Source organism: Cryptomeria japonica, chromosome 5, assembly GCF_030272615.1.
Source record: "Cryptomeria japonica chromosome 5, Sugi_1.0, whole genome shotgun sequence".
Classification (NCBI taxonomy): domain Eukaryota; kingdom Viridiplantae; phylum Streptophyta; class Pinopsida; order Cupressales; family Cupressaceae; genus Cryptomeria; species Cryptomeria japonica.
The window spans coordinates 192,301,481-192,326,776 of NC_081409.1; the positions used below are offsets into that span (position 1 = coordinate 192,301,481).

Genomic DNA, 25,296 nt, shown 5'->3' on the forward strand with positions numbered 1-25,296 from the left:
TGGATCTTATAGGTTTTTATGAGTTTCATGATTTGTTCTTTTGAATCTAAGATTCCTATGAGAAAAAGTTATTGACTCATGGCTTTTTACACTTTAATTAATAATGGTGTTGAGCCTGAGTTGCATGTTAACTAATTCCCACCAAGAAACATATGAGAGCAATCTTCAATCAATCCAATACACAATTTTCCTAATATACTTGAAGAAAATTCCCCTTAAGATTTTCATGATGAGAATGATCCCTCAATACAAGTGTCTAATGAACAACTAAATGAGCTTAAAAAGGAATTGAAATTTCTTCAACAAATTGTGAGTATGGAACCCTTGGTTGGAGAAGCAGTCCCCTTGATTGAGAGTCTAAGGAAGTTGATACATGGTGATTTAGATGTTGTGAATGTTCTACATGGTATATCTCACATAGTGGATGAAAATGCTATGATGATGGCTTGTTGCACAAAAGTGCTTGGATATACCTACATACACATCCCCTATTATCTCTATTATTGTGTAAAATGGTAACTCCATCCATGTTAGTAATGGTTCTAATTCTATCAATCAATAAACTTATGTACTACCTTAAACCAATCTCCCTTTTGTTTCTTAAAATATCTGTCAACCATTCCCTCCTGCCACTTACCATAAAGTTCCATATACCTATCATAATATCCTTTTAGAAGATGGTGTCACAATAGTAGTATAAGAATAGACTTCAAATGACCAATTGTTGTGGTTAGATAAAAGAGGGAGAGGCCCCAACCATTACATAACTGCTAAAGCAAAGAAAATGGGGGTCTCACGAGGAGTGAGAGCCCTAAACTAGAGAACCAGTTGACTAGATCATAAACTAGACGAAAGAATAGACTAAAGCCTAGACCAAAGACTAGACCAAAGACTAGAGCAAAGACTAGAGCAAAGACTAGGCCAAAAACTAGACCAAAGACTAGATTGAAGCCAAAAAAAATAAAAAAAATAGTCATACCACCCACCAAAGACACAAACCAATGGTCTACCCGGTGGGGGTCTTTTCAGTTTTCCAATCTTGACTCATCACTTTCACTTCTCGGAGAAGGAGAGCCTCTTCTTCAAAAACATTCTTGAAGAAACAATAGGGGACTCCAGAGTAGCCTTAACCCTCGATACTGACAGCTCCATAAAAGTGGTAGGATATGACTCCATATCTTATTTCTTCTTAGCATGCCTCGTGTCAATTTTCTCCTAAATTCCCTGAAGAGTCACAAAGTTTCTCCTTGTCATTTCATTGTCCAAGGTCATAATCTCCCCCATCTTCCTTTTTAGGGTCACCTAGTTGTCTTGAAGCTCCTTTACATCCTTCATCATATCCCTCCTATAAACCTTTTGGTCCACCCTCTCACTGATCTCCTCCATTTCATCTTCCAAGATTTCCCACTTCTCAAGTTTATTTGCCACCTAGGCCCTTTGATCCTTTTTATCCATCACCCAGCTAAAAGCTTTGATGTCCACCTTGGTGAGGGCCTCTAGCTTGTTAATTTTCTTCTTTGCAACATTGATTTGGTTGAGGAGCCAATAGATTATGGATTTATATCTATTGTAGACATCACATAGCTCATTGACTCTTTTACAAGGACTGGTAAATCCCATTTCCATAAGGAGTTAACAAGGGAGGCGTGAGGGAAGCCATATGAAGGGGTGGAAGATTACCAATATGGTTGTTTGGGGTCCACTTTGACCTAGTGGACCAGTAAGAAGCAGAGTTCTTAGAAACATTTTGCATTCTATAATGGGAGGGGCTGAAGGGTTCTTGTTTATAGCTGATCTATTAGGGTTAACCTTGGTAGGGGCCCCTTTGAGCATAGGAGTAGTATTAGTGGCACTGCTCTCTAGGTTATCCAAAAGTTTGATAATCAGAGTGGGATTAGGGAGAGGACCAGAGGGGTTAATAGCAAGACCACTAGTGGGGGTCATGTTTAAATGAAAAAAACCATAGACTAGGACAAGGGAAATTTATCTTCACACCATACTTGAGGTAGTTGAGCATAGGGAAGAGCTGGGAATGGAACCATTTGAATCTTTCATACAGAGTAATGTACTTCATAAAGAGTAGTGTGACCTCTTTCCAAACCCCAGGAAAATATTCTCTATTGAATATGCTTTGCAAGTGAGCCACCTTCTGCCATGGCTTTAGAATCCTCATAAAATCCAGTTTGTAGTTCCCTTAGGTTTCTTGGAGAAGGTTGTACCTTCCACAATAAGACCAATCATGGCCACAATTGTCTTCATAGACACTGTAAACACCGCACTCCCCACTTTAACTTTGCCTTTGTTCCATGATTGGGCAAACTGCTCAAATAAGGAAGGGTTGAAACACTTCATTCCCTCAATATATGACACCATTATTACCTTTCACAACCTTCTTCCAAAGAGCTTCATTCTATTTGAAATTGTCACACTCGTCCAACTTAGTTTGCATGAGATGTCCACCCATGGTAGTAGCTTTCTTTAAGAAACTAGTAACAGAGATCGGTAAGGAATTGCTAAACCAACTTTGGGAAAATGACAACGAATGGTAGTTTTGAAGGAAACATTGCTTTTGTGAAATTTAATAGAGCAACTCTTGATCAATAAATGATTGAAGTACAATATGGACAAAATAATAAATGAAAAGGTGATATTTAAATCTTTAAGTATCATTGGGACTAATGTTTGCATATATCATGACACAAATATCATCAGGCAACTCATGTTGCACCATCCATATATTGAGCTTGTTGGAGAAGGGACCAAGGTTCACTAGCCTATCCACAGTCTTATTCCCTTCTCTAAGGGTATGTTGGATCCTGATGTGGCCAAAGGTGGATATGACACTTTGGCATTTGGTGATAAGGTCCATCATGCTCCAACCTAGCTTAGCCTTTCCTTGCAACATCATGATGGCGCTTATGGAATCACCCTCAATTATGATTTTTTGGTAATCAAACGAACAACTGTTTGCAAAGTAGTATTAAAGAACTAAATCCATCATCACTATAAATATATTGAGAATCACATGCATTTTGAAGGAAGTAGATAATTGATTTATTCTAATGTACTATTGTATAGTAGGTTACATACATTTTGTCCAAACCATTCTTTGAGAATAATTATGTCCATCTACAAGATATCTTGAAGGTGCGGGGCATCATTAGATTTTAAATTTCAACATTTAAATTTCAAGTTCACTCATACATATTTTATGATTCAACTAGATCAATTCTATGACACACAAATGTATACCTTAAAAACAAAACATTAAAACTGAATCATAGAACTAATATGTGCAATTAGAATATACATAAAGATAAATAAATAGTAAAGACATGATGAACATATAAAGAAAAGTAAGATGATTGAGGAACATGAGGACTTGAACTAATGATAATACAAAGAGCTGATCACATGTCAATATATTGCTCCATTTAAAACATTATATGCGATAAACACAAAATTATACATATTTTATCATTAAAAAAGATGCAGCAGCCGAGCTTGCTTGTTACTTTATACTGCATGGCAGAGCAAATGAAAGTATATCAACACTGAAATCACTTTTTATTTACAGCAGGAATTCAAATACATGTGTAAAATGAATGTAAGAGGGCGATGATATACCTTTAATTTAGCACAGCAGCGCAGACAACGTGAAAATACATGCACACAGAATTCAGCGTTCATTTATTTATTCAACAATAGGGTAATTCACACAGATGTAATGTGCATATAAATGGGCGATGATCCTTGGCGAATAGACTTAAATATGTTTTCTTCCATAATAATTTTGTTAACCATAGGTGTGGCGTACGGTCTTGAAGTAGACTAGAAGAATGTCATGACCAAATTCTTGCAGGAGCTAATTAACTTTAATAAGAAAAAATATTTTTCCTTTACGCAAGCAAATTACCCATGCACAGCGGGTCTGATTAAATTTGTTTATCAAACAAATTATTATCACGCAATGGAATGATATATGATTACCAAAATTGAGAGGATATTATGCTTCGCAGTTGGGTTGTCTTCAATATTAGGCTAATGAGGGTTTGGTTTTTTTCTCTAGTGGGATTATTTTGCCTCTATATTTGGCTATGGCTTCCACTTTGGTGGCCAGTTTCTCTATTCTTTGCTTCACTGGCGGGTGGGGTAGCAGTTCTAAGGTTCCTGGTGGTGATGTGGTTGAGAATGATACTTTTTGTTTCTTTTATTTCTTCTTTTGGGGTTGTGGAAATATGAGTTCATTTCATATTTGATATGTTTATATAAATGGCTGTGTGCAGCCCATACATATGATGTATTCTGTAATTGAATATTGGTTAATAAGAATTCTCCCTGCGTTTCTGGTGGACGTAGCCACTTAGTGGTGAACCACGTTAAAAAAAAAAGAAAAAGAAAGGAAAAAAAAGAAAGTCACATGGTTGTTTGTTTTCCCCAGAAGACTCTTTATTTCATATTTGATATGTTTATATAAATGGATGTGTGCAGCCCATACACATGATGTACTGTGTAATTGGATATTGGTTAATAAGAATTCTCCTTGTGTTTTTGGTGGGCGTAGCCACTTAGTGGTGAACCACGTTAATCTTGTGTCTTGAGTTCTTTGTTGTGTCTATTATTCTTTCTGTTGTTTTTTCCGTTCACTATTATGTGTTTTCTTTGCCCGTTTTTAAACTAACAGTTGGTATCAGAGCTATGGTGAAATGTTGAGCAGAGATGGGATCCGATTGGATAGTTGATCTTGGAGTTGGGTGCTTTTATGTAATCAATAAACAGGCTGAAATTTCAGATGATGAGGCCGAATCAGATGATGAAGCCGAATCAGTCTTCAAAAAATTTCTTGGCAGTCTAGACTTGGTAGAGAGTGATGTCCAAGTGGAGGATGAAACCAAACATCATTGGTGGGATGGCTAGAAAAAGGAGGAGACTTTGGCTGAAGAAGAAGAGGGTTTGATGTATTCGCTGTTTGTAGAAGAGACTGGTTTGTTTCCCTTCCAAGATGAGGAGGATGCCTCCCAGGGTGAGGAGGATGTAGTCTCGAATCTAGCAAATGAGGATGACCCTGAAGAAGAACAAGCAGATTGCAGAAGTGATGATTTATTGTTGCAGATTGCAGCAGTGGAGGCAGAGTGGAATGCATTGATTGCAGATACTGCACAAAATACAACAAATTCATTCAGTGAGGCAACCATGAGAATTAGGAGTGATGTTTGTAGGCTATTCACACCTGTACAAGAGTTTTATATTTGGGTATTAAAATCTGATAATGGCGATCTTCTAGATATTCTATTACGGGGGAGCACAAGAGCAAGAGACTTTGATGGAGGAGTGTATTATGCATTCGCAGACAATGGCGTTCCTAATTATGGATTGTCGGATGAAGTAGTTAGAGAATATGTTTTTAACTCTGATCTGACTTGGAGAAGATTAATTCGCATTGTTCATGAACAGAGTTTGGCGATATTAAAATCTTCTCAAGAGCTGGTTGTAGTATGAGCCTTGGAATGGAGATGCAGGGAATGTTACAGGCTGTGCCGGTTGGACTTCATGGGGGAGATTCTTGGGTATATGAAGCCCAACAGTCACATGGTTGTTTGTCTTCCTCAGAAGACTCTTCATTTCATATTTGATATGTTTATATAAATGGTTGTGTGCATGGTTGTGTGTAGCCCATACACATGATGTATTGTGTAATTGGATATTGGTTAATAAGAATTCTCCCTGTGTTTCTGGTGGACGTAGCCACTTAGTGGTGAACCACGTTAATCTTGTGTCTTAAGTTCTTTTTTGTGTCTATTATTCTTTCTGTTGTTTTGTGTTCATTATTATGTGTTTTCTCTGCTCGTTTTAAACTAGCATTATTATTATAAATGCAGTCTCGCCCATTTTATAATCAAAAGACAGAGAGAGAGAATTTGAGAGTATAAATGAAGTGCTAAATTCTAAATCGAATATTAAAGCATGCAAGAGGAATTTATATGGCTAGTGCAATGGAAGTGCTTTTGTCAATGGTCTTGTTGTTGTTTTGTGGTAAGTGGTAGTTGGTTCATGGAGAATTCGATTATAGAGATGCTCTATCTAAGTCTATTCTCTTCCTGGAGGCCCAACGATCTGGTAAACTCCCACAATCTCAGCGAGTAAACCGGAGAGGAGATTTTGGCCTCACAGATGGGCACTGGCAAAACATAAGCAGAAGCAGAAATAGACCCTTGTTCAATTTGTTTAGAAAGTGGGTCATATATACTATCACTCTTGACTCTACAAAATTATGTGTGCAACTCAATTGCAGGTTGATCTTGTTGGGGGTTAGTACGATGCAGGAGATAATGTAAAATATGGGCTTCCCTTGGCATTCACTATCACCACACTGGCTTGGGGGACACTCGATTATGAGGAAGAGTTGAAAGCTACAGGAGAGATTCATAATGCAAGGGACGCTATTAGATGGGGCAGTGACTACTTTCTCAAGGCTAGTGCAACTCCAAATCAGTTATGGGTGGTACGACTCACTACTCAGTTAGCTACAAAGTGTATCATTCATTCAAAACTAATGAGATTGATCTTGATGCAAAAAAATAGGTGGGTTATCCCCAGACCATAATTGTTGGGAGCATCTAGAAGATATGGACACTCCTCAAACTCTTTACAAGATTGATAAATACACTCCTAGATTAGAAATTGTAGTAGAAACGGCCACAGCCTTGGCTGCCTCCTCCATTGTTTTCAGAGTCATAGACCCTCATTACTCATACCTTCTCTTCCAGCACCCTGGTCCCCCGGTCCCCCTCAATGGGACCCAATTTTCAAGAGAAGGATGAGACCTATCTCTTCAGTGAGAAATGAAATTGGTGCTTCTATATGATCGTTGGAGGTCGGCCTAATCAGTAAATTGACCTAGGATCTCGTATATAAAAACATTTGATCAACCTAATTTTATTCAAGCATGATATGTCTCCATATTAAAGTAATCAAACATTCAAACATAGAAGCATTAATCATCAAGCATTTTTAGAGATCTTCAAGGTTGCATTTCCTTCATTCAATCATTGAAGAGAAAAATTACATCATTCATATGCAAGCATGTGTGTGTTATTAGGGTTTTGTCATATTCATGCCATTTCATACAACATATGTGATTACATTCAAAAAGCAAAACATCATTATTGCAGATTTGAGGTATATCTTTCCATTGTTTATTTCAGTATTTGTAATATTTTATTCAAGGTTAATTCCTAAAATGGGGTTTAACTTAGGAATACCCCTATTCCCAACCTATTTCCCCTTCTTTTTGTGTGTAGAAAGCAAGTACAGAGCTACGAAATTCAGGATAAGCTTTATTTATAGAGACGAACTGGGTCCCCTTTGGATGACGAAAAAGTGCAGAGGACTGGTGTGACAGGCATACTAGTCCTGACATTTCAAGATTTCCTTTTGGGAACAAGTTCGAATACGCTTACATTGCTTAGATCTAGGTTTGTGGCTCAATCTGATGACTGTAGCTCATTGTTGACACATAATTACTTCAATTCTAGCATATTTACCTTAATTTTATCATTTTTACAATTCAGCTTAAAAAAGGGCAATCAATCCAAATACTAGTAAATCCAATAGAATTCTCAACCATATCCTTGCTGATTTGTGGATAGATCTATCGGTTTCACCCCTCTTTAATGTATTGGTCCCTAAGTAAAAAATAGTGGTTTGTATATATCTAATTATGGAAACCATAATTTTTCACCTCTACAACAACAATATTGTATATTGGGTTAACTATCTAATATTATTATGAGAGAGATGGAGAGTGGGAAAGGGAGTGGTAGAGGAAGGGTTTTGTGTGTATAGGGCAATGTAGAGAGCGATGATCCTAACGATGATGGATATTATGCTTCACAGCTGGGTTGTCTTCAATATTAGGCTAATGAGGGTTTGGTTTTTTCCTCTAGTGGGATTATTTTGCCTCTATATTTGGCTATGGCTTCCACTTTGGTGGTTAGTTTCTCTATTCTTTGCTTCACTGGCGGGTGGGGTAGCAATTCTAAGGTTCCTCATGATGTGGTTGTGGATGATACTTTTTGTTTCTTTTATTTCTTCCTTTGGGGTTGTGGAGATTGATTTGGTCTCTTGGAGTGATATGTTTGTGGGTTGTGGAAGAGGAGTCCTTGGTGCCATTTTGGGTTTTGAGTGCTTTTGTTGACCTCTTCTTTCCAGCTCCTCTTTGATGGGCTTGGCTTTGGTGTTGAAGGAGGATTTTTGGGTGTTGGATTTCGGCAGTGTGAGATCCTATTTTGGGGGATCCTTTCTCTTTGCTTCCTTCTCTAGTGGTTTGGTCAGGTGATTGTAGGGCTCTAATGCAATTTTTGTCTTTTGGATGTCAAGTGGGTGATCTTTTTTTTTCATAGAGCCAATGTTTTTCTTGGCAAATTTGCTAGGGTTTGGTCCTTGGCTATCATGTTTGATTCCTCCTTTCCCTATTTTAGAGTTAAATTCTATGGTGAGGGGAGCTTTTTTGTTTTGCCTTTGTTTGTGTTGACTTCCAATTTTTTTAGAACTATTTTTGGGTGTTTTTAAAATCTTTTTGGTTAAGGGTATCTTTTAGTTTAGGGGCTGTGCTCAGCCTTGTGAGTTTTGTTGGAGCCTAGTGCCTTCTGGATTTCTATGTTCTCAAGTGGGATCGTGTTTCTCTTCCCTTGGTCCATTTCTATGTGGCTCCTATGGAGGTGGAGTCTTCCCTTATTAAGTTGGGGATTATTCTTGTGGCTTTTTGCTCCCTTCTTCCTATTTTGGAGTTCCTATAGAGGTGGTGGCGTCCCCTATGGAGGTGGAGATTTGCCTTATGGGAGAGGTTGGAAATTGCTTTGTGAGGGATTTTCTTGTCTTTGTCTACTTGGATGCAGGATTAGATCAAGTGTGGTTCTTCATCTTGGTTATTTCTTCCTTTGTTGTTCCCATTGAGATAGGTTCATCTTCTATTGAGGTGGAGATGAACATTGTAGGAGAGGTGAGGACTAAGTGTATGGGGCCTTTGCTAACTATTGTTGGATGGTTTTGGGGTCCATTTTAAAACCCATTGTGAAGGTTTGGGAAACCTAGATCAAAACCCTTTGTTCCTCTTAAAGCTTTTGGTTGTTTGGGAGGTTTAGTTAATTTTAGTTAGTTTATTATGTATTATATTTATGTCACTGGAATTGAAGGTTATGGTAGCCTTGTCAACAACCATTTTTAAGGATAGGGGATCCTAGAAAAAACCTTTGCTCATGATTGTCTAAGTAGTTTGGTTTGATGGCTTAGGCCTTCTATTCTTTTACAAGTTCTTATTGCTTTGTTTGTATTGGATGATTGTGGGTTGGCTATTGGTTGCCTTTTTTAAATCTTGTTGTAGTGTTCTATAAGAAGACTCTAAATCCCTACAAAATCTAAGGGTTTTGGGTGCCTTTAAAACTTGATGTACGGATTTTGGGTCCTCATCAAAACTTGCTTTTCCCTTAATAAAAAATAATATTGTCTAGTAGGCATTTGCCTTAGATCCACATACCTTGGAACGAAGTCACAAATGATAAAATAATATGTATTACTCACATTTAAAAATCAATGAATTGTTAGCATAGAAGAAACCCCACTTGTGGAAGTACAATTGGCTATTTATATTTTTGAATACCACATTATAGTATCTACAACAAGAATTTATTTTTTGTAATTTTAGTTTTCATTTCATATCTTCTTCCTCTCTAAATCTCTATTGATTCATTTTGTAATATATTAATTTTAACTATAAAATTTATAAAAAATATTTATAATTTTATATTTAAAGGTAAATTTTTTTATTTTTTTTAATGATAAGAGCTATCAGTACGAGGATAGCACCCTTGTATTGCATATAGAAAAGTTTTTACAGTAGATTACCCTGCCTACAAGCTGGTCCATATACAAAAAGCTACTGGATATGTCTCCTAATGGATGACGAACACCGACCATGCCTACTTGGCTATACCACCTACTGATTCCCATTGAGGGTCTGCATGATTACCCCAGCATATTCACCAATGCTGATAACACTGGCAGTGGCTCCATCCGAGTACCACCAAGTTTCTGAGTTGGTTATCCTACGAAATGGGGCCATGTTTCCATTCTACACTGCGCACCTAAACACCTCCCACACATTTTCCCCAAATGTTCTCATCGGCTCTTTTAACTCTTCTCTTTCCACACGCCTGCACTCAGCCCGACTTGTCTCACTGGTCTTTGAATCATTGCCCTCCTCATTTTCACTCTCCTCCTCTTCTTCTTCGGAGTCGAAGGCAAGAAGTAGCTCGGTTGAAAATAAGTCTTCAGTATGCTAATCCACTCATTCTCTGGTAGACTAAGGATGACATCTGCAATGCTATTACCATTGGCTGGTTTGACAAAACTGCCCAGAATCTCCACTGCTCTCTCCCTGCACTCGATGATGTCCACCAATGGCATGAGCACAGCTTCATAGACCGTGGCATCGCACCAGTGACGCTCAAAATTCAGTGTGATCCCCACAAGTCCTTTGATTGCATCATACACATATTCCTTGGTGACAAATAAACTGTGTATCTGCACATCTAATGTTTCTTCATAGTTCATGCGTCCAACGTTACCAAAGTAGGCCATGGATAAGCCCCAATTCTGCTCCGACACTAACAAAATGAGGACCCCTTCTAAATGCCTTACTAATACTCCATTCGCCTTACGCAAAGGTCTATAAAAGCTTGCAGACTCTAGAAGATTCTTCAACCTTATCTAGATTGCACAGTCTGCAAGGATCAACCCTTCCATCACATCTACATCTCCTTTACGCCAGGTTGCCGTCACTACATCTATCAAGGAATGACCTGTTCTCGATGCAATTATGTTATCCTCTGTCCTTCAATTGTAAAAATCATCATCCCACTCCATCGCGTTTCTTAAATAAGTCTTTTCTACGCAGGTCTGTGACCTCTGAACTTATTTTCTTAGGATCAACTGACATTTTTGCAGCATTTGAATTGACTCCTAAATTTGCTAGCAAGTATGCCACTCGATTACCCTCCCTGTGTATATGTGAATTTTCATATGGCTTGATTACTTGCAATAGGGACCGTATGCTAGGTAACCATTTAGCTAATTTCCAATTTAGCAGCCTACCCGTAGTTACCCCATTTATAATTATCTGCGAGTCTCCTTCAATCTGCACATTGGTTAAACCTTTCTCTTTACAAAGAACAAGTCCAACCACGAGGGCTCTTATTTCTGCTTCATTGCAGGTAGCACAACCGATATTACCATACATACCACTCACCATGTTTCCTTCCTCGTTCCAAATGATTGCTCCAAAACTAGCCTGTCCCGGGTTGCCTCTGCTTGCCCCATCAAAATTGAGTTTTACCCAATTGTTGTGTGGCTTCTCCCATTTGACCTCTTTCCTGTTGATTCTTTGCTTGGGATGGTGAAAAAGGACATTCTTAAAGGTCCAATTCCTTTCCATTTCCATGTCCCAATCATTGAATTTAAATTTTTTGACATTTCGCGACTTACCACCAATGACTTCTTCTGTGCTTGTCTTGATATTGTCCATGACTATTTCCACTGGCTTGGCCGTTTCTTTAAATATTCGTTTATTTCTTTCTTTCCAGATATGCCAGACTAACATTGCTGGACCAGTCAGCCATAAAATACCCCATTTTGACTGACATGATCTAGGCCATGCCACCAGGAAGTCTTTTAGAGTCGTACTCCTGGCTGTAGATAGGCTAACCATTCCAAGGAACCAATCCCAACACCTCCGAGCAAACCTGTAGCTGAAGAGTAGATGATCCGTTGTTTCTTCCCCATTGTTGCATAACACGCACCGACTTGGCCCATGAATACCTATTGTTTTCAGTCTATCACCAGTGAGAATCCTCCCATTCAGCACCACCCATAGGAATGCCCCTACTTTAGGCAGTACCCATTTGTTCCAACACAACTTACTGGGCCAATCTGAATTAAGGATCTTATGCCTTTGAATTTCATACCCCAGCTTAACATTGTATTCCCCTGACTTCGCTGCACACCAGAATAAGCAGTCTTCTTCATTTGAAGCTAATATTGCTTTGCTATTAAGTAATTCTTTGAGTTTTTGGCACAATTGCAAAATGCCTATATTTACCAATTTCCAAGTCCTCAGACCATGAGTCTCAGTATTCTCAAAATAATTGGCGACTTGCGTACCAATAGTGGATTCTACGGTGTTGACCCAATCCTGGTCTTCAAAGCATTCTGAAAGCGGCAACTCCCCATCCCATGAGTCCCGCCAAAACTTGGCCCTATTACCATTGCCGATCTTCCAAGAAATGTGATTTGTTAATATACCCCTGCTGTCCCACAGGAAATTCCAAGTGGGAGAACCCCTGTCTGCATCTGCAATTGTGAAGATTCGGTCAAAATCATCTGTGTCCAAATACTTTTTCTGAAAGATCCTGCATCATAATTTGTTGGGGCTTTTGGACATTTTCCATGACAGCTTCGCACCAAGTGCCCGGTTCTGCATACTCATTTTCCTCAATCCTGCACCTCCATCCTCTTTCCGCATGCACATTGTTTCCCAATTAATCAAAGGTATTTTCCTATTCTCCTTGGCCCCATCCCAAACAAACTCTTTTAGAAACCCATCTAGCTTCGCTCCTACCGAGCTAAGCATTTGAAAGCATTGCATACTATATATTGGAACTGCTGATAACACAGATTTAATCATTAAAAGCCTTCCAGCTTGTGTTAGCCATTTATTCTTCCATTGCTCAGACTTATTCTTGCAAGAGTTAAGGACATCCTCCCAAATGTGTGATTTCCTACAGCCCATGTTAATTCTGATCCCAAGATATTTGAGGGATAGAACAATAGATTTTAAGCCAAGCAGTTGTGTAATACGGTTATGTAGCATTCTTTCTGTGTTAAAAAAGAAAACCCGTGACTTCTCCAAATTCATTACCTGACCCGACATCTTCGAGTATTCATCCAATACTTTTCTAATTCCTTTGGCTTCTTTCATTGTTGCTTCGCCAAACAAGATAGTGTCATCCGCAAATTGAGAATGAGTAATGGGCTCAATCAGTCTGTGAACTTGTATACCTTTCCAATAACCGCCAGATTGCTTGGCTTTGATTAAATTGCTTAGGACTTCTGCCATGAGAACGAAGAGGGCCGAGGATAGTGGATCCCCTTGCCTCAATCCATTGGTGGCTTTAAAGAAACCGCACACCGCACCATTCACTAATACAGAGAAACTCACCGTGGAGATGCAAAAATTGATACAATCTAACCATTCCTTTGGAAAACCATAACATCTTAGAACCTTAATCAGAAATTGCCAGACTACCTTATCATACGCTTTTGCAAAATCAAGTTTAATGATCATACCTTTTGATTTTTCTTTATGTATGGAGTGCATGACTTCAGAAACTAAAATAATGCTATCTGCTAACTCTCTCCCGGGGTTAAATCCATTCTGATTTTCTAAGATGAGGTGAGGTAAGAGCTTTTTTAATCTGTTGGCCATTGCTTTCGATATGATTTTGTAAATGGTATTGCAAAGTGATATGGGTCTCAGGTCTTGCATTGCCGTGCAGTCTTGTTTTTTGGGAATTAAAGCAATAAATGTATTATTCATCTCTCTTACAAACTTCCCTTTTTTCCTGAATTCCTCTACAACTAGCTAGATATCTTTTCCCATAAACTCCCAGCACTTCTGATAAAACTCTGTTGTCATACCATCCGAGCCTAGCGCCTTGTGAGGATGGAGTTCGAAGGTGGCCCTTTTGACCTCTTTTAGGGAGTAAGGTTCACAAAGCATTTTAGCCTCCTCCATATTTACCATCTTGTGCATAAGTTCAGGAAGCCTGTTATCCGGCATATCTCCTGCCTAACTTAAATTGCCCAGTAAGCTAACAAAATGCTCAAGTGCCACATGTTCTATCTCAGCTTCCGTGCTTCTCAAGATACCACCACCATCTAGTATATTGGTAATTTTATTTCTGTTTCTTCGAACTTTTGAAGTTGCATGAAAAAAATATGTGTTGCGATCTCCCTTAGTGACCCACAGAGCTCTCGATTTATCCCGCCAATATATTTCTTCTCTGTTGAGTATTTCTGCATACTGTTCCTTTAGGAATTTTTCTTTCAAATAGTCTTCCCTGACCATCCCTACTAACATGACTCGATTGTTGATTTCCTCCAGTTCTTCCTCTATTTGAACTTTTTCAGAAAAGATATTCTTGAATGTGGATTTGTTCCAGATTTTGATGTTATTTTTGATATATTGAATTCTCTTTACAAAATAGAAGCTGGGGGAGCCCAAAAAAGAGTTGCATTCCAACCACCATGATTTGAGTAAATCAATGAATTTAGTGTCCCTCCACCACATACCCTGAAATTTGAAATAATTTATGTTCTTTTGAGCCTCATGGTTAATTGACAAAGTAATCGGGAGATGATCCGACCCAGCTCGTGGAATGATTTTAGTGTCAATGCAAAAATTATTGTTCATCCACCATTCCCCCACAAAAAAATGATCTAATCTCTCAGAGATTTTTGAAAAGTTAAGCCTTCTATTGGTCCAGGTGAACTTACCATTCTTCGGTATAACATCCACCACATGACAGTTCGAAATGAACTCTCTAAAGTCTTCCATTACTTTAGTACTCTTTCTCAACCCTCCTTCCTTATCATTGATGTCTAGAATTGCATTGAAGTCCCTAGTGAAAATTACTTTGTGCATTTCTAATAGTTGTAGTTTTTCATATATCTCAGTCCATATGCTTAACTTTTCATCTGTCTTAATCGGCCCATATATGTTGAACAAAGGAAAGCCAAAACCTCCTGGTTTGTACAAGATATTGCATGCCATCCAAAACTCATTTGACTCTATTGGGCTCACCTCAAAAACCTCTGGGTTCCAAAGAATCCCAAGACCTCCAATAGAACCTCTGGCATCCTGAAAAAGTCCTTCCCATTTATTGCAAAATTTTATGAATTCAGCCACCTTATGACCATTCAATTTAGTTTCCTGTAGCAAAATCATTTCAGATTCTAGCTTGATCAAAGATCTTTTGACCAAGCGCTTTTTGACAAGGGTTGTTAAGCCCCTGACATTCCAAGATGTGATTCTCATTTTTGCCCAAGGGAGGGGCTGCCTCCCTTGGAATTCCTCATGTATTCTAGAACACTAACAATACCTTTCTCTGATGCTTTTTCTTCTCTAATCTATTTGTGACTTTTCCTGCCTTTGACCCCTTTTGCTCTGCCCAATAGGGTATTGGCTAATTGACTAATGCATCTAGGGTCTAGTCTATCCAAGACATCATCTTCTCCCTCTTGGTTTGGACTACTACATCATCAATCTCCAAAAGGGTACCGAGCGTCCTCCCAATTTTCTCAAGGCATGAGTCTCCCCAATATTCAATTGGGAGATTAAAAAGTCTGATCCATACCAGGGTTTCATAGATTGCGAGTTTCAACAGATTAAAATTGGGTGTCCATGGCTGAATATAGAGTGGTAGATTGTCAAAAAACCAATTTTTTGAACATAAAATTTGGTCCCTTTTTCCTTTCTCTGTGAAGATTACCACAAAAAAGCCTTTCAGCAAAAATTTCACCACAATTTGATTGCCCCAATTGTCTTTTATCCATGGATTAATGATTTGTCTGGGTTTCTTTGGCCCAATGATTCTGGCGATAATTGCGAGATCCTCCAAAATACCATTGTCATCAAAAGCTTCCTCTGTTAGATCAATCTCAACCTGCCTCGACGAATTACTTTCTTCCGTGATGTTCTGATTTGGTGCATCACCTTTTTCCTCTGGAGATTGATTGCTATTGCCATTCGAACCCTGATTAATCCTTTCATCCTTCTCAATTCGTCCCTTAGACTGCTTGTCTGCTTGTTCCTTCCTTTCGCCTCCCTTGACTATACCATGACTATGATCATCCACCGAATGTCTCCCGAATGCATTCCTCTGTGCTTCGCTCTCTGTCTTCTGTCGTTCGCACGCTCCCTGCCCCTCCATTTTCCTCAATGAAGAATTCCTTTTTAACCAGTTCTGGATTAAAATAAAGGTTTGAACCAAGGATGTAAGCACTACAGGCAAGAAGCCCCACCATTTCTCCAAGGTTCTCCCTAGGGTAAGGGTACTCCATTTTTAACACGGTAGAGACGAACCCGTGGGGGTTTGAACCTAGGTTGTAGGCACTACAGGCAAGAAGCCCCACCATTTCACCAAAGGGTCATCCCCTAGGTAAATTTTTATTATATCAGTTGTTCTAATTAGATAAAATAGGAGAGACCTGAAGCACCATTTTATTTTATCAATTGTTATATATTATTTTTTTCATTATATGTTCATTTTTATTCATAACCTTATATTTATCTAAAATAAAAACAAAAAAATTAAATAATAAATTTTAAATTTGAGTATTATAAAATGTGTAACATATATATTGTTTTATATTGTCTTTAAAAATAACTGACAATGATCTATAGCATATTTAATCTTATTTTAATTTCTTGTTGGAATAATTGATTTTTAAATTGTTATATGTTATTTTTAAATTGTCTTTAAAACTAACCATGAACTACAGTATATTTAATCTTATTTTCATTTGTTATTGGACTAATTGATTTATAAATTGTAAAATGCTGCCAATAATTGGAAATGACAGATTATGATGGACTGAGAATATTTAAAATTGGGAGGTCCTATAACAAAAGGCCCCCAAGAAGAAAAATGACATTATTAGTACAATAAAAATTATTATTTGGACAAGGTTTTAAATTGAAAATATATACAAATATAAAATTTTAAAACTAATATTGATAGTATGTTTGTAGGGTGAAATAAATTAAAAGAGGATTATATCTTACTGTTCTAAATGTTTATTGTATTGTTTTAGGCTTAATAAAAAAAGCTAGAATTGTATAGCTTGCATTATATAATTTTGTATGTTGAGAAAATAAATTTTCTCACAAAAATATAAATAATTGTGAAAACAATATTGATCTATGTCCAGAGGCATTTTACATTGATAGTAATGGAGTGAGTCCATTTACAAAAGAAATCTTACCTTTTGTCATCAATTTGACAACCAATTTTGCAATAAATAGTTTAATCCTATTTACGTTTACTTAAGTCCAACTTAGGTAATCAACACATTACATTATTTCCTTGGTTGCATTAATATTTGTAGTTGGGTAGTTGGCTTTTACCTACCCTACCTATCATTGCATCCTATTGAGACACTTTCCACATTTTTGTGTTCTTAGACCTGTGTTTTTTTAATCACATTTTCTTCATTATCTAGGCATAGATCATTGTTTCTAGCACCATTATCATTTGATGCTTAAGGGTGTTTTATCGCACACAAGTGTATTTTCTTGTTGAGCGATATTGTCGAAGTGCATTGGCTTATCATTGTTTTGTCTTCCTTTGTCTAATCTAGCTATCCCAGTTGTTATGGTTGGGCCCAAACCCTTCTAAAGCATCATCCACACTTGGTCCTATTGTAGTTGTTATGATTTACTTGGCTCAAGGAAATAGTCTAATGATCAACGATTTTGGTCGATGGATCTATTTGCAACAAATTGGACTCTTTTTTTTGAATGGCATTTTTCATTTGATTGGCCTTTACTTCTCTTGCTTCATCCCACTCTTGCACATGGCCTAGTTGTTGGGACCCATATTGCATCACAATCTTCTCCCTAAGTCACACTTAATTGGGGGTGTTTGAGTAAATATTATTCACTCATAGCTTAAGTTTAACTTAGGCATATCATATTCCTAAGTTGGGTGGAAACACCAACACTTAATGTCAAACTATTAATTTTTAATGGTAAACATAATATTTTCAAAATAATTAAAACGATTCCAACATAAAATTAAAAATTATTATAGTAAGAGCAAATATATATATACAATGTTACAATTTTAATGCTTAATTAAAAAACTAAATTATACTATATTAAATTTAATCCATTTGATATACAATTTTATTCAAAGTAATGAAGTAGATAATACTAAATTAAATTTTTTATAAGTGTTTTATTAAAGGTTAGGGATATGATACAATTGTATTCTTAGAAAGATTTTACTAATGGTGAATGTTAATGTGAGGGTTGAGATAGTGTTGGGTAGAAGAAATGATTATGATTAAAATAGAATTAAATTGAGTGTTTAACAAGGGTTACATATATTATGTATTTATCTTTAAATATTTTGTATCTATAATTTACGACCAATAGAGACTTTCACAATGACATATCTTGAATATATTGTATTTTTACATTAAAACAAATTTTATTAATTATTTATATGTTAAAAATAATAGTATATCTTATAAAATCATATAATTTTTATATTAATTAGATTAGTAAGAAAAAGAAGAGAAACAATTTCATTTCTACCACATGTTTGTAAAACAATCCATTAATAGCAAATTAAGACAAAACCAATTGTAAATTAAATTCCTATCTCAAGTCAAATATACTTTCAAACTTAAATTTTTAATAAGAAACTAGGTTGAATAAAACATAGTATAGATAACTTTGTCACAAAAAAAACCAGTATATTTTAAATTTTATTTATTTTCAATGTAGATTAGTAATGGAAGATAATAATAATAAAAGTATATAACTATTTGTACTTTTAAGAAATCAAAATTATTAAAATTCAAACAAAGTAGAATGAGTTTTATTTATACAAATTCTAATTGTATTGAATCCATAAGTTTAATTTTTACATGGATTACTTTCTAGGGTTTTGGGCCTATTTTCTTCTTCTCTCCTTCCAATTGGCTTTCCTTCCTTTCTTTTTCATATCCACCATGCACAGCCAGCCTTCAAGTCAAAATATCAGACATCCAAAAGAATCTGTAGATAAATTAAAGGTGTTCATCTTGGTCCCATAGACTGTTTAGTCTCGAAGACGTCATTTAAATCTTTCTTTCATTCATATCTAGCATATGCCAATGGTGACAGAATTCTTAGTCCTTGTAAAGACTTTACCTAAGAAATTGAGACAAGGGAATCTTGCTGAAGCAGTTGAATAATTTGAAGCTTTACAGACTTAGAACTTTTTAAGGCAGATACAAATTCAAATGTAAAATTCCAAACTCAACACGACTATTTTATTGGAATACAAAACAACTCAAATTGGTGATGCCCTCTGCGATTGCCATACATGTGCTCTGTAATTTTTTCCCAAATTCTTCTCTTTCTTCTCTTCACAAATCTCTAGTTTTATTTGCCATTAGTGTTGTTTTACCCACGCAATGACTGGAATTGTATCAATGCAACCTTCTTTACCCCTAACCAACCCTAACTCCATGCACAGTTCTCTACACATTACCCTCTGCCTTGTTTTTATTTTTTTATATCTTTCTGCAGATTTCTTTACTCCATCTAGCCTATGCATTACGCACCATCCTCTATATTTAGCATTCAATTATATCATTCCTCAAATCTGCTTGTTCCTCTTACTTATGCAACTGCAAACTAAACTCTCAACTCTGTTTTCCATTCCACGCTTTCCTCTTTTCACCTGTTTTTCCTCCCTAGCTTGACAAAACCTTTCCAACTTCCACCTTTTCATTTTCAACGTAACTTCCAGCTAGCCCTTTCAAATTCTGTTCCCCATTGTTCACAAGATCGTCCTATTTTCTTTTTCTTTACACACTTTATATCTTTAATTTTGGCATTCCAAATTCCTACGTAGCCCTGGCTTTATGATTCCATTACTTCGTGAAAAAATTTCAGCTATATTATGCTTATTCTCATGACTTTGGGCAAGTACACTACTTTGAATGTAATTGAATATCTCACAGGCTATAATTAATCCCAAAATGAAATAGTTGACAATACTTTGCTTAAATATAGAGTAAAACTGTAAATGCAATTGAACCATTAACTCACCCCCCAAAAAAACCATGTTATTATTATTTTTTTTTTATAGTCGATGCAAATAGTTTGCTTACCCAGATGCTCTGGCATCACTTGTTCTTTCAGTTGGTCCTATATAAATAATGGTTTTTTCAAGAGTCAAACCCTGTGATTTGTATAATGTTCATTCCCAGGACAATCTTAATGGTATTTATATTTATAAGTAATTTAGAATTTACCGCTACACTTTAGTGAGATTTTTTAAAGTAATGTTCCTAATTGATTGATAACTATTTTAAGGTACAGACTACGATGGTCATGTAAATATTTTACAGATATGATTGAAAAGATGGCATAACTAATACCGTTATAGATGAAACATATTGGAAGATTTAGTAAAAGATTGTTGTTGCTAGATGCAAACAACCTTTTGAGCAAGGTACTTGAAATAAGCCAAAAGACAATTGTCGATTCTAATGAGATGCTTATTGTTGGATGCCTAAAGTTAGGGAGCGCATGCAGCAGGTGTTTAAGTTGAGCATTGAGAAGCTTGCCATGCAATATATTCGTAACCTTTTTTTTTTTGGCTACTACATTGTTTAATTTAGTATAAAAGAGAAGCAAAATAAATGAATTGTCTCAATTTTTTTGTATATGAATTTAGAAACTTACTTAGATTGTAACATTAAATATTTTTCATATTTAATATGTATAATTGATAACATAAATTTAAATATTGAAGATTTTATACAAATTTTTTGATAAATTAAATATTTATTGACAATTTATATTTTCTTAATTCATCAAATGAAAGGCATTCCAATGACCAAACTGCCACAGAATTTTCATATGACAAGTAGGGGTGACTATCAAATTCAGGCCTGTGTGCATCTGTAGACAATCGGCCAATGCCTAATGATATCTACAAAACCAAGAATTCTATAGCCCCATACTGAATTTTACTAGCAAAAGAAAGAACCCAAATATAGAGGAGGGTAAGGGAGGATGAGAAACCTCGTAAGGAAGCCATGGCAGCATTGGCAAAAGGTTCACAATCTCTCTTGGCATGTATGAAAAAGGTGCATTGTCAAATAAATGAAAATCATCTTATCGAATATTCAGGGCTTCCATGCACAAGCCAAGAAGAAAATATTCAAAGGTAGAAAAACATGCATGCTATAGAAAAGTTCGAATATATATATATAGAACAAACAAGCTGCCTATTAATTTTTTTTTGAATTGATGGTAGCAAACCAGCAATATATGAAAGACAAGCAAGAATACCATACAACTAGAATACACTGCAACAAATTAAAAACTTGCGTACCTGCTTTTAGTTAAAATTAAGTCAGAAGTTTAGCTTCTGGCTTGCAAATATTGAACATTTGTTGTAGTTTCTTGCTTGCAAATATTGAAAATCTGTTATCACTTGATTTAATTGTGGGATGCAATCCCTTTGTTTGATGATTAACTCTTTTAACATTACCATGAAAAAATTGAATAATAGAAAGCAAACCTTGGAAAATAATAGGAGCTGCAGATAAAGAATTTCTGGGGGAGCAATTAGAGGTTGCTGGCCTGAACATGGGTACGATGAACAAACACCCATGTCGTATGCCAAATTTGTACTGAACAACAACTAATTTCTGTGCTGCCAAAAAATGCATGAAATCTGATGGCAGGAGCTGCATTATGTGCCTCTATTTCCACATATCATCTAAGAACTAAAAAAGATACAAAAGAACACTCTAGTAAGGAGGAGCTTCATTCGGTGCTTATCATCATTATTCAGTAAACCTTTCTGAAGTAATTGTTTTGAAAGCAGAAATATGTGTATACAAAGGAGTCGAAGCTTATAACATGCATAGAATTTAAAGCCCTGCCATGAAGCTCACCATCTACCACCTCCCTGATATACGCTTCAACTTGCAACAAGAGGTTGTGAAGTGAAAACAATTCAAGATGATAGACCAGAGACACCATAAAGCATCATACAAGGAATGGTGTATCCTTTCATCACATTCGCATGGAACATCATACCATGTGAGGTTCTTTCATTGGAAGGGTAAAAAATTCAGGAGCTTTAGACATTTTTTTTTTGCATCATGCAGTAACTGAAATGAAGAAACAAGCATCTAATTTTTGAATGCTTGCTTCTAAATATCATATTCAAGATCTCCAGTTAAAGCTTTTAAAGAAATGTGGAGCTGACTTACGAGCTGAACAATTGATTGACTTTTAAGATCTTTCCTTTATGTCCTGCAGCGTTCAGAAGCAGGCTTTGTATCGGGTATGAATGATATCCAAACTAACGGAACCAATGTTGCCATAGATTGGATGAGAATACCCAGTGGCAACCGGGAATAGTTTTCAGACGAAACTCCTAGAAATGATACAAGTGCTATCCCCAAGTAACCACTCATTATGCTAGCCAAGCAATGAGTTGACATAACTAGGGACATAAGGGAGCCTTCACAGCCAGCAGGACATAACTGTGCAAAATGCACTGTAAATGGGAGTACTTTGAACTGTGCAACAGCTTCTACAAAAGCTGATGCTCCAAAAATAAAAATTTCATTTGGTATTCCCAATTGGATATTCAATTGCTTTACAAGGATAATATCTGACAACATGCACACTGACAGAAGAATCTGCACAGAACAAACTAGCTTTCTAAATGGGACCTTCTTTAATAAGCGGTTGTAGAAGATGCTTCCCAACATAAGACCCATCTGTCCAACCACCTTTGCAAGTCCAAAGATACTTGGATCAATTTTCAAATATTGTGTCTGGTAGAAAAACATGGTTCCTGTGAGAAGTGGAATCATTGCATAAGATGCAGCAAAGAAAACAAGAGGGTATGCAATTTCTGGTTTCTTTACAATTTCCACAATGTCAGATAACTTTCTTGTAAAACTTGTCACCATGGAACTACCTCTCCATCCCAGACCAATTACATTATTTGTAGATACATCAGTTATTGAATTCTTTAAAGAAGAGAAGCGGTGTAACTTCGTCTGAATAGGGTTTGGGCATTCTGCAATCTTAGTTGCCCTAACACTGGCAAGACCAAACGATTCTTCCCTGACAATCAAGGAAGTACCAACTTGCATGGTCAATAATAAAACAAAAACATTGAACATGGTCTTTGCGTCAACTTGGCTCACAAAAATTCCACCAAACAAATTACCCAGAACACTGCCAGCAGTCAATGCCATCCATGCAAATGATTGAAGCTCCCCTGATGAATCAACTTTATGCTTTTTCCCACATTCTGCTACCAAAGCATCAGTGGCCACCTCCACAATTGAGGCACCAAGATTGCTAAGAATAAGAAAGGCTGCCATTATAGCAATGGATGAGCCTGCAGCTGGAATAAATGCAATTGAACCCCATGAAACCGCTTGCAATAACCCTGGAAATTTAGCAAAGCCACATTGGAACCTTTTAAGCAATATCTTTTGCAAATAATTATTTGTCATGAAAATTTTCAAACAGAAAATTTGCAAAGAAGAGAACTTCATAAAACCAGAGAAATGGTAATTAATCAGATTTTCCTTCTAAACTAATTTAATAGATGAAATCTGATGCTTTGCTTTTCTGAGTACTTGCAAGTACCATATTTTATTGACCATACCAATTCTTATACAGCAAGAAAATGTTAAACTCAATGGAATATTTGTTCCACCCAGGTCAATCAATGAGTCATTGGAACACTCGAAAATCAACAAGGCATGTTTCACACCAAATCAATCAATCAATAAATCAATGGGGTGTTGAAAATCTGCTTTCTCCAATGCATGCTTTGAACTACATAATGGAATCGGTAATTGCAAATACATAATCTGGCTGCATGTTATGTATATTTGGATTTATTTCAACATCTGTTTTACAAGATTTTTATGATGCTGTTTCAGTTTTAGAAATTGAAGCTTAACTGCAACGCACAATAAGATGGGTGATGCATTCACTCATAGTTATTTTACTCCAACTTCGAAGATGAAAACTGTACCCATGACTTAATATAAATATTGAAAGCCAACTAATTAGAGACCAGAACACTCTAGCACTACTGGAACTGAACTTTGGTAGGACCATAAGTTGATTTAGCTGCCATCAGAGAAAAACCTCCATTAAGACAATTTAGCTTAATTTTGAGACCCAATTGAACTCCTGGAAACTTGGTAAAGAAAGGCAATGCACAAAGTTGATTATAAATATTGAGTAATTGATCAGGTGATTCATCATGCAAGCTTTCATAATCTTTTACACCTTTACCTGTGCAAATGATAGAGAATGTCACTTTCTAAACAAGGATTAAAAAGGTGAAAATAAAAGAAGCATTAGCTCTTCTTTGTTCCTCCACCAACTTGCATTTTCCATTTATTGGCCATGTTAAGATGAAAAGCTCCTTCATGACACAAGTCCATGCAGTCCACCTCAAATCTCTGAGCTTGACTATTATTGAAAAGCATGGAACTTATTATCAATTGTCAAGAGATTCTCCTGTAATCTTAGAAAATGTCCATGAATCACTGAACTAGTTTAGGTCAAAGCTCATTTGTTCTATCTTGTAACTACTCCCTCGATCTGGTAGTGTCCAGCAAAGAATTCCATGGGCTTATGGTGGCCAACATGTACTGCTATACTCAGAAGGTTGAAGTGGAATGGAAAAGATTCTCTAGTTAGTCATCTAAGGGGCTGTGAGTTCCAAGGCAGATGAGGCAATTTTTTTTGGAGTCCAGCAGGGTTTTGCTGTGGGTTCCAATGCATGCCATGGGTAATGTAAGCTAGGATTGGACATCTAAAAATGTTGTTGCCTTTGACCTATGCCTATGGTCATAGTTGCATCAGGACTGCATGCGGACTCATTCAACAATGCGACCTAGCCATTCCTTGGTTCTTGGTACAGTCCTGTCTGCTAAGGATGCATTTAATATTTTAGACATGAGTGGGACTCATGGACTGAGGTATGGAGAGGGCTGAGTTGCCCTGAGGATTGTAACAGGTGCCACATTAAATAATTTGTGCAGTATTAAATCTTTGGCACTGTCTTGGGGGTGTGCTAGCAAGGAGCGTTGGATCTAGGGATTCAGCCAAGGAAATTAGATCCTGCATTGGAACTCAGACAATCCATGGATTTCTGAATAGGTTGCCAAACCTATATAGAAAAGAGGAGTTCCTTGTTTCAATCGTCTTGCAAGGATCATCCTTGGTTAATCAATCTTTGGTGGATCATCTCTACGGGATAAGTCCTGCCAGTGTTGCAAACAGAACAGAGATCGAGGACTTGGGAGAGCAGACATGGGCCTGCCAGAGAAGAGTGTGAGGGAATCTTGCAGTGTGAACTGGAATTGTGCTGGGCACACATGTATTGTTGAGAAGGT

The 25,296-nt window shown here is 36.7% G+C and overlaps 2 protein-coding genes across 2 annotated transcripts in view; both read right to left on the minus strand.

The window, feature by feature from the left end:
* The window catches only part of LOC131043279 (endoglucanase 16-like), a 35,911-nt gene extending 25,791 nt beyond the window's left edge, over positions 1-10,120 (minus strand). Inside the window, exon 1 of the mRNA XM_059220479.1 lies at positions 10,028-10,120. Coding sequence (XP_059076462.1) covers positions 10,028-10,120 — 93 coding nt within the window. The remainder of the gene's footprint in view (positions 1-10,027) is intronic.
* Positions 10,121-21,661: 11,541 nt separating this feature from the next.
* LOC131043293 (probable folate-biopterin transporter 7) overlaps positions 21,662-25,296 on the minus strand; it is a 57,269-nt gene continuing 53,634 nt past the window's right edge. The window contains exon 2 of the mRNA XM_057976488.2: positions 21,662-23,324. Within this exon, the coding sequence (XP_057832471.2) occupies positions 22,162-23,324 (1,163 nt within the window). The 3' untranslated portion in view covers positions 21,662-22,161. The remainder of the gene's footprint in view (positions 23,325-25,296) is intronic.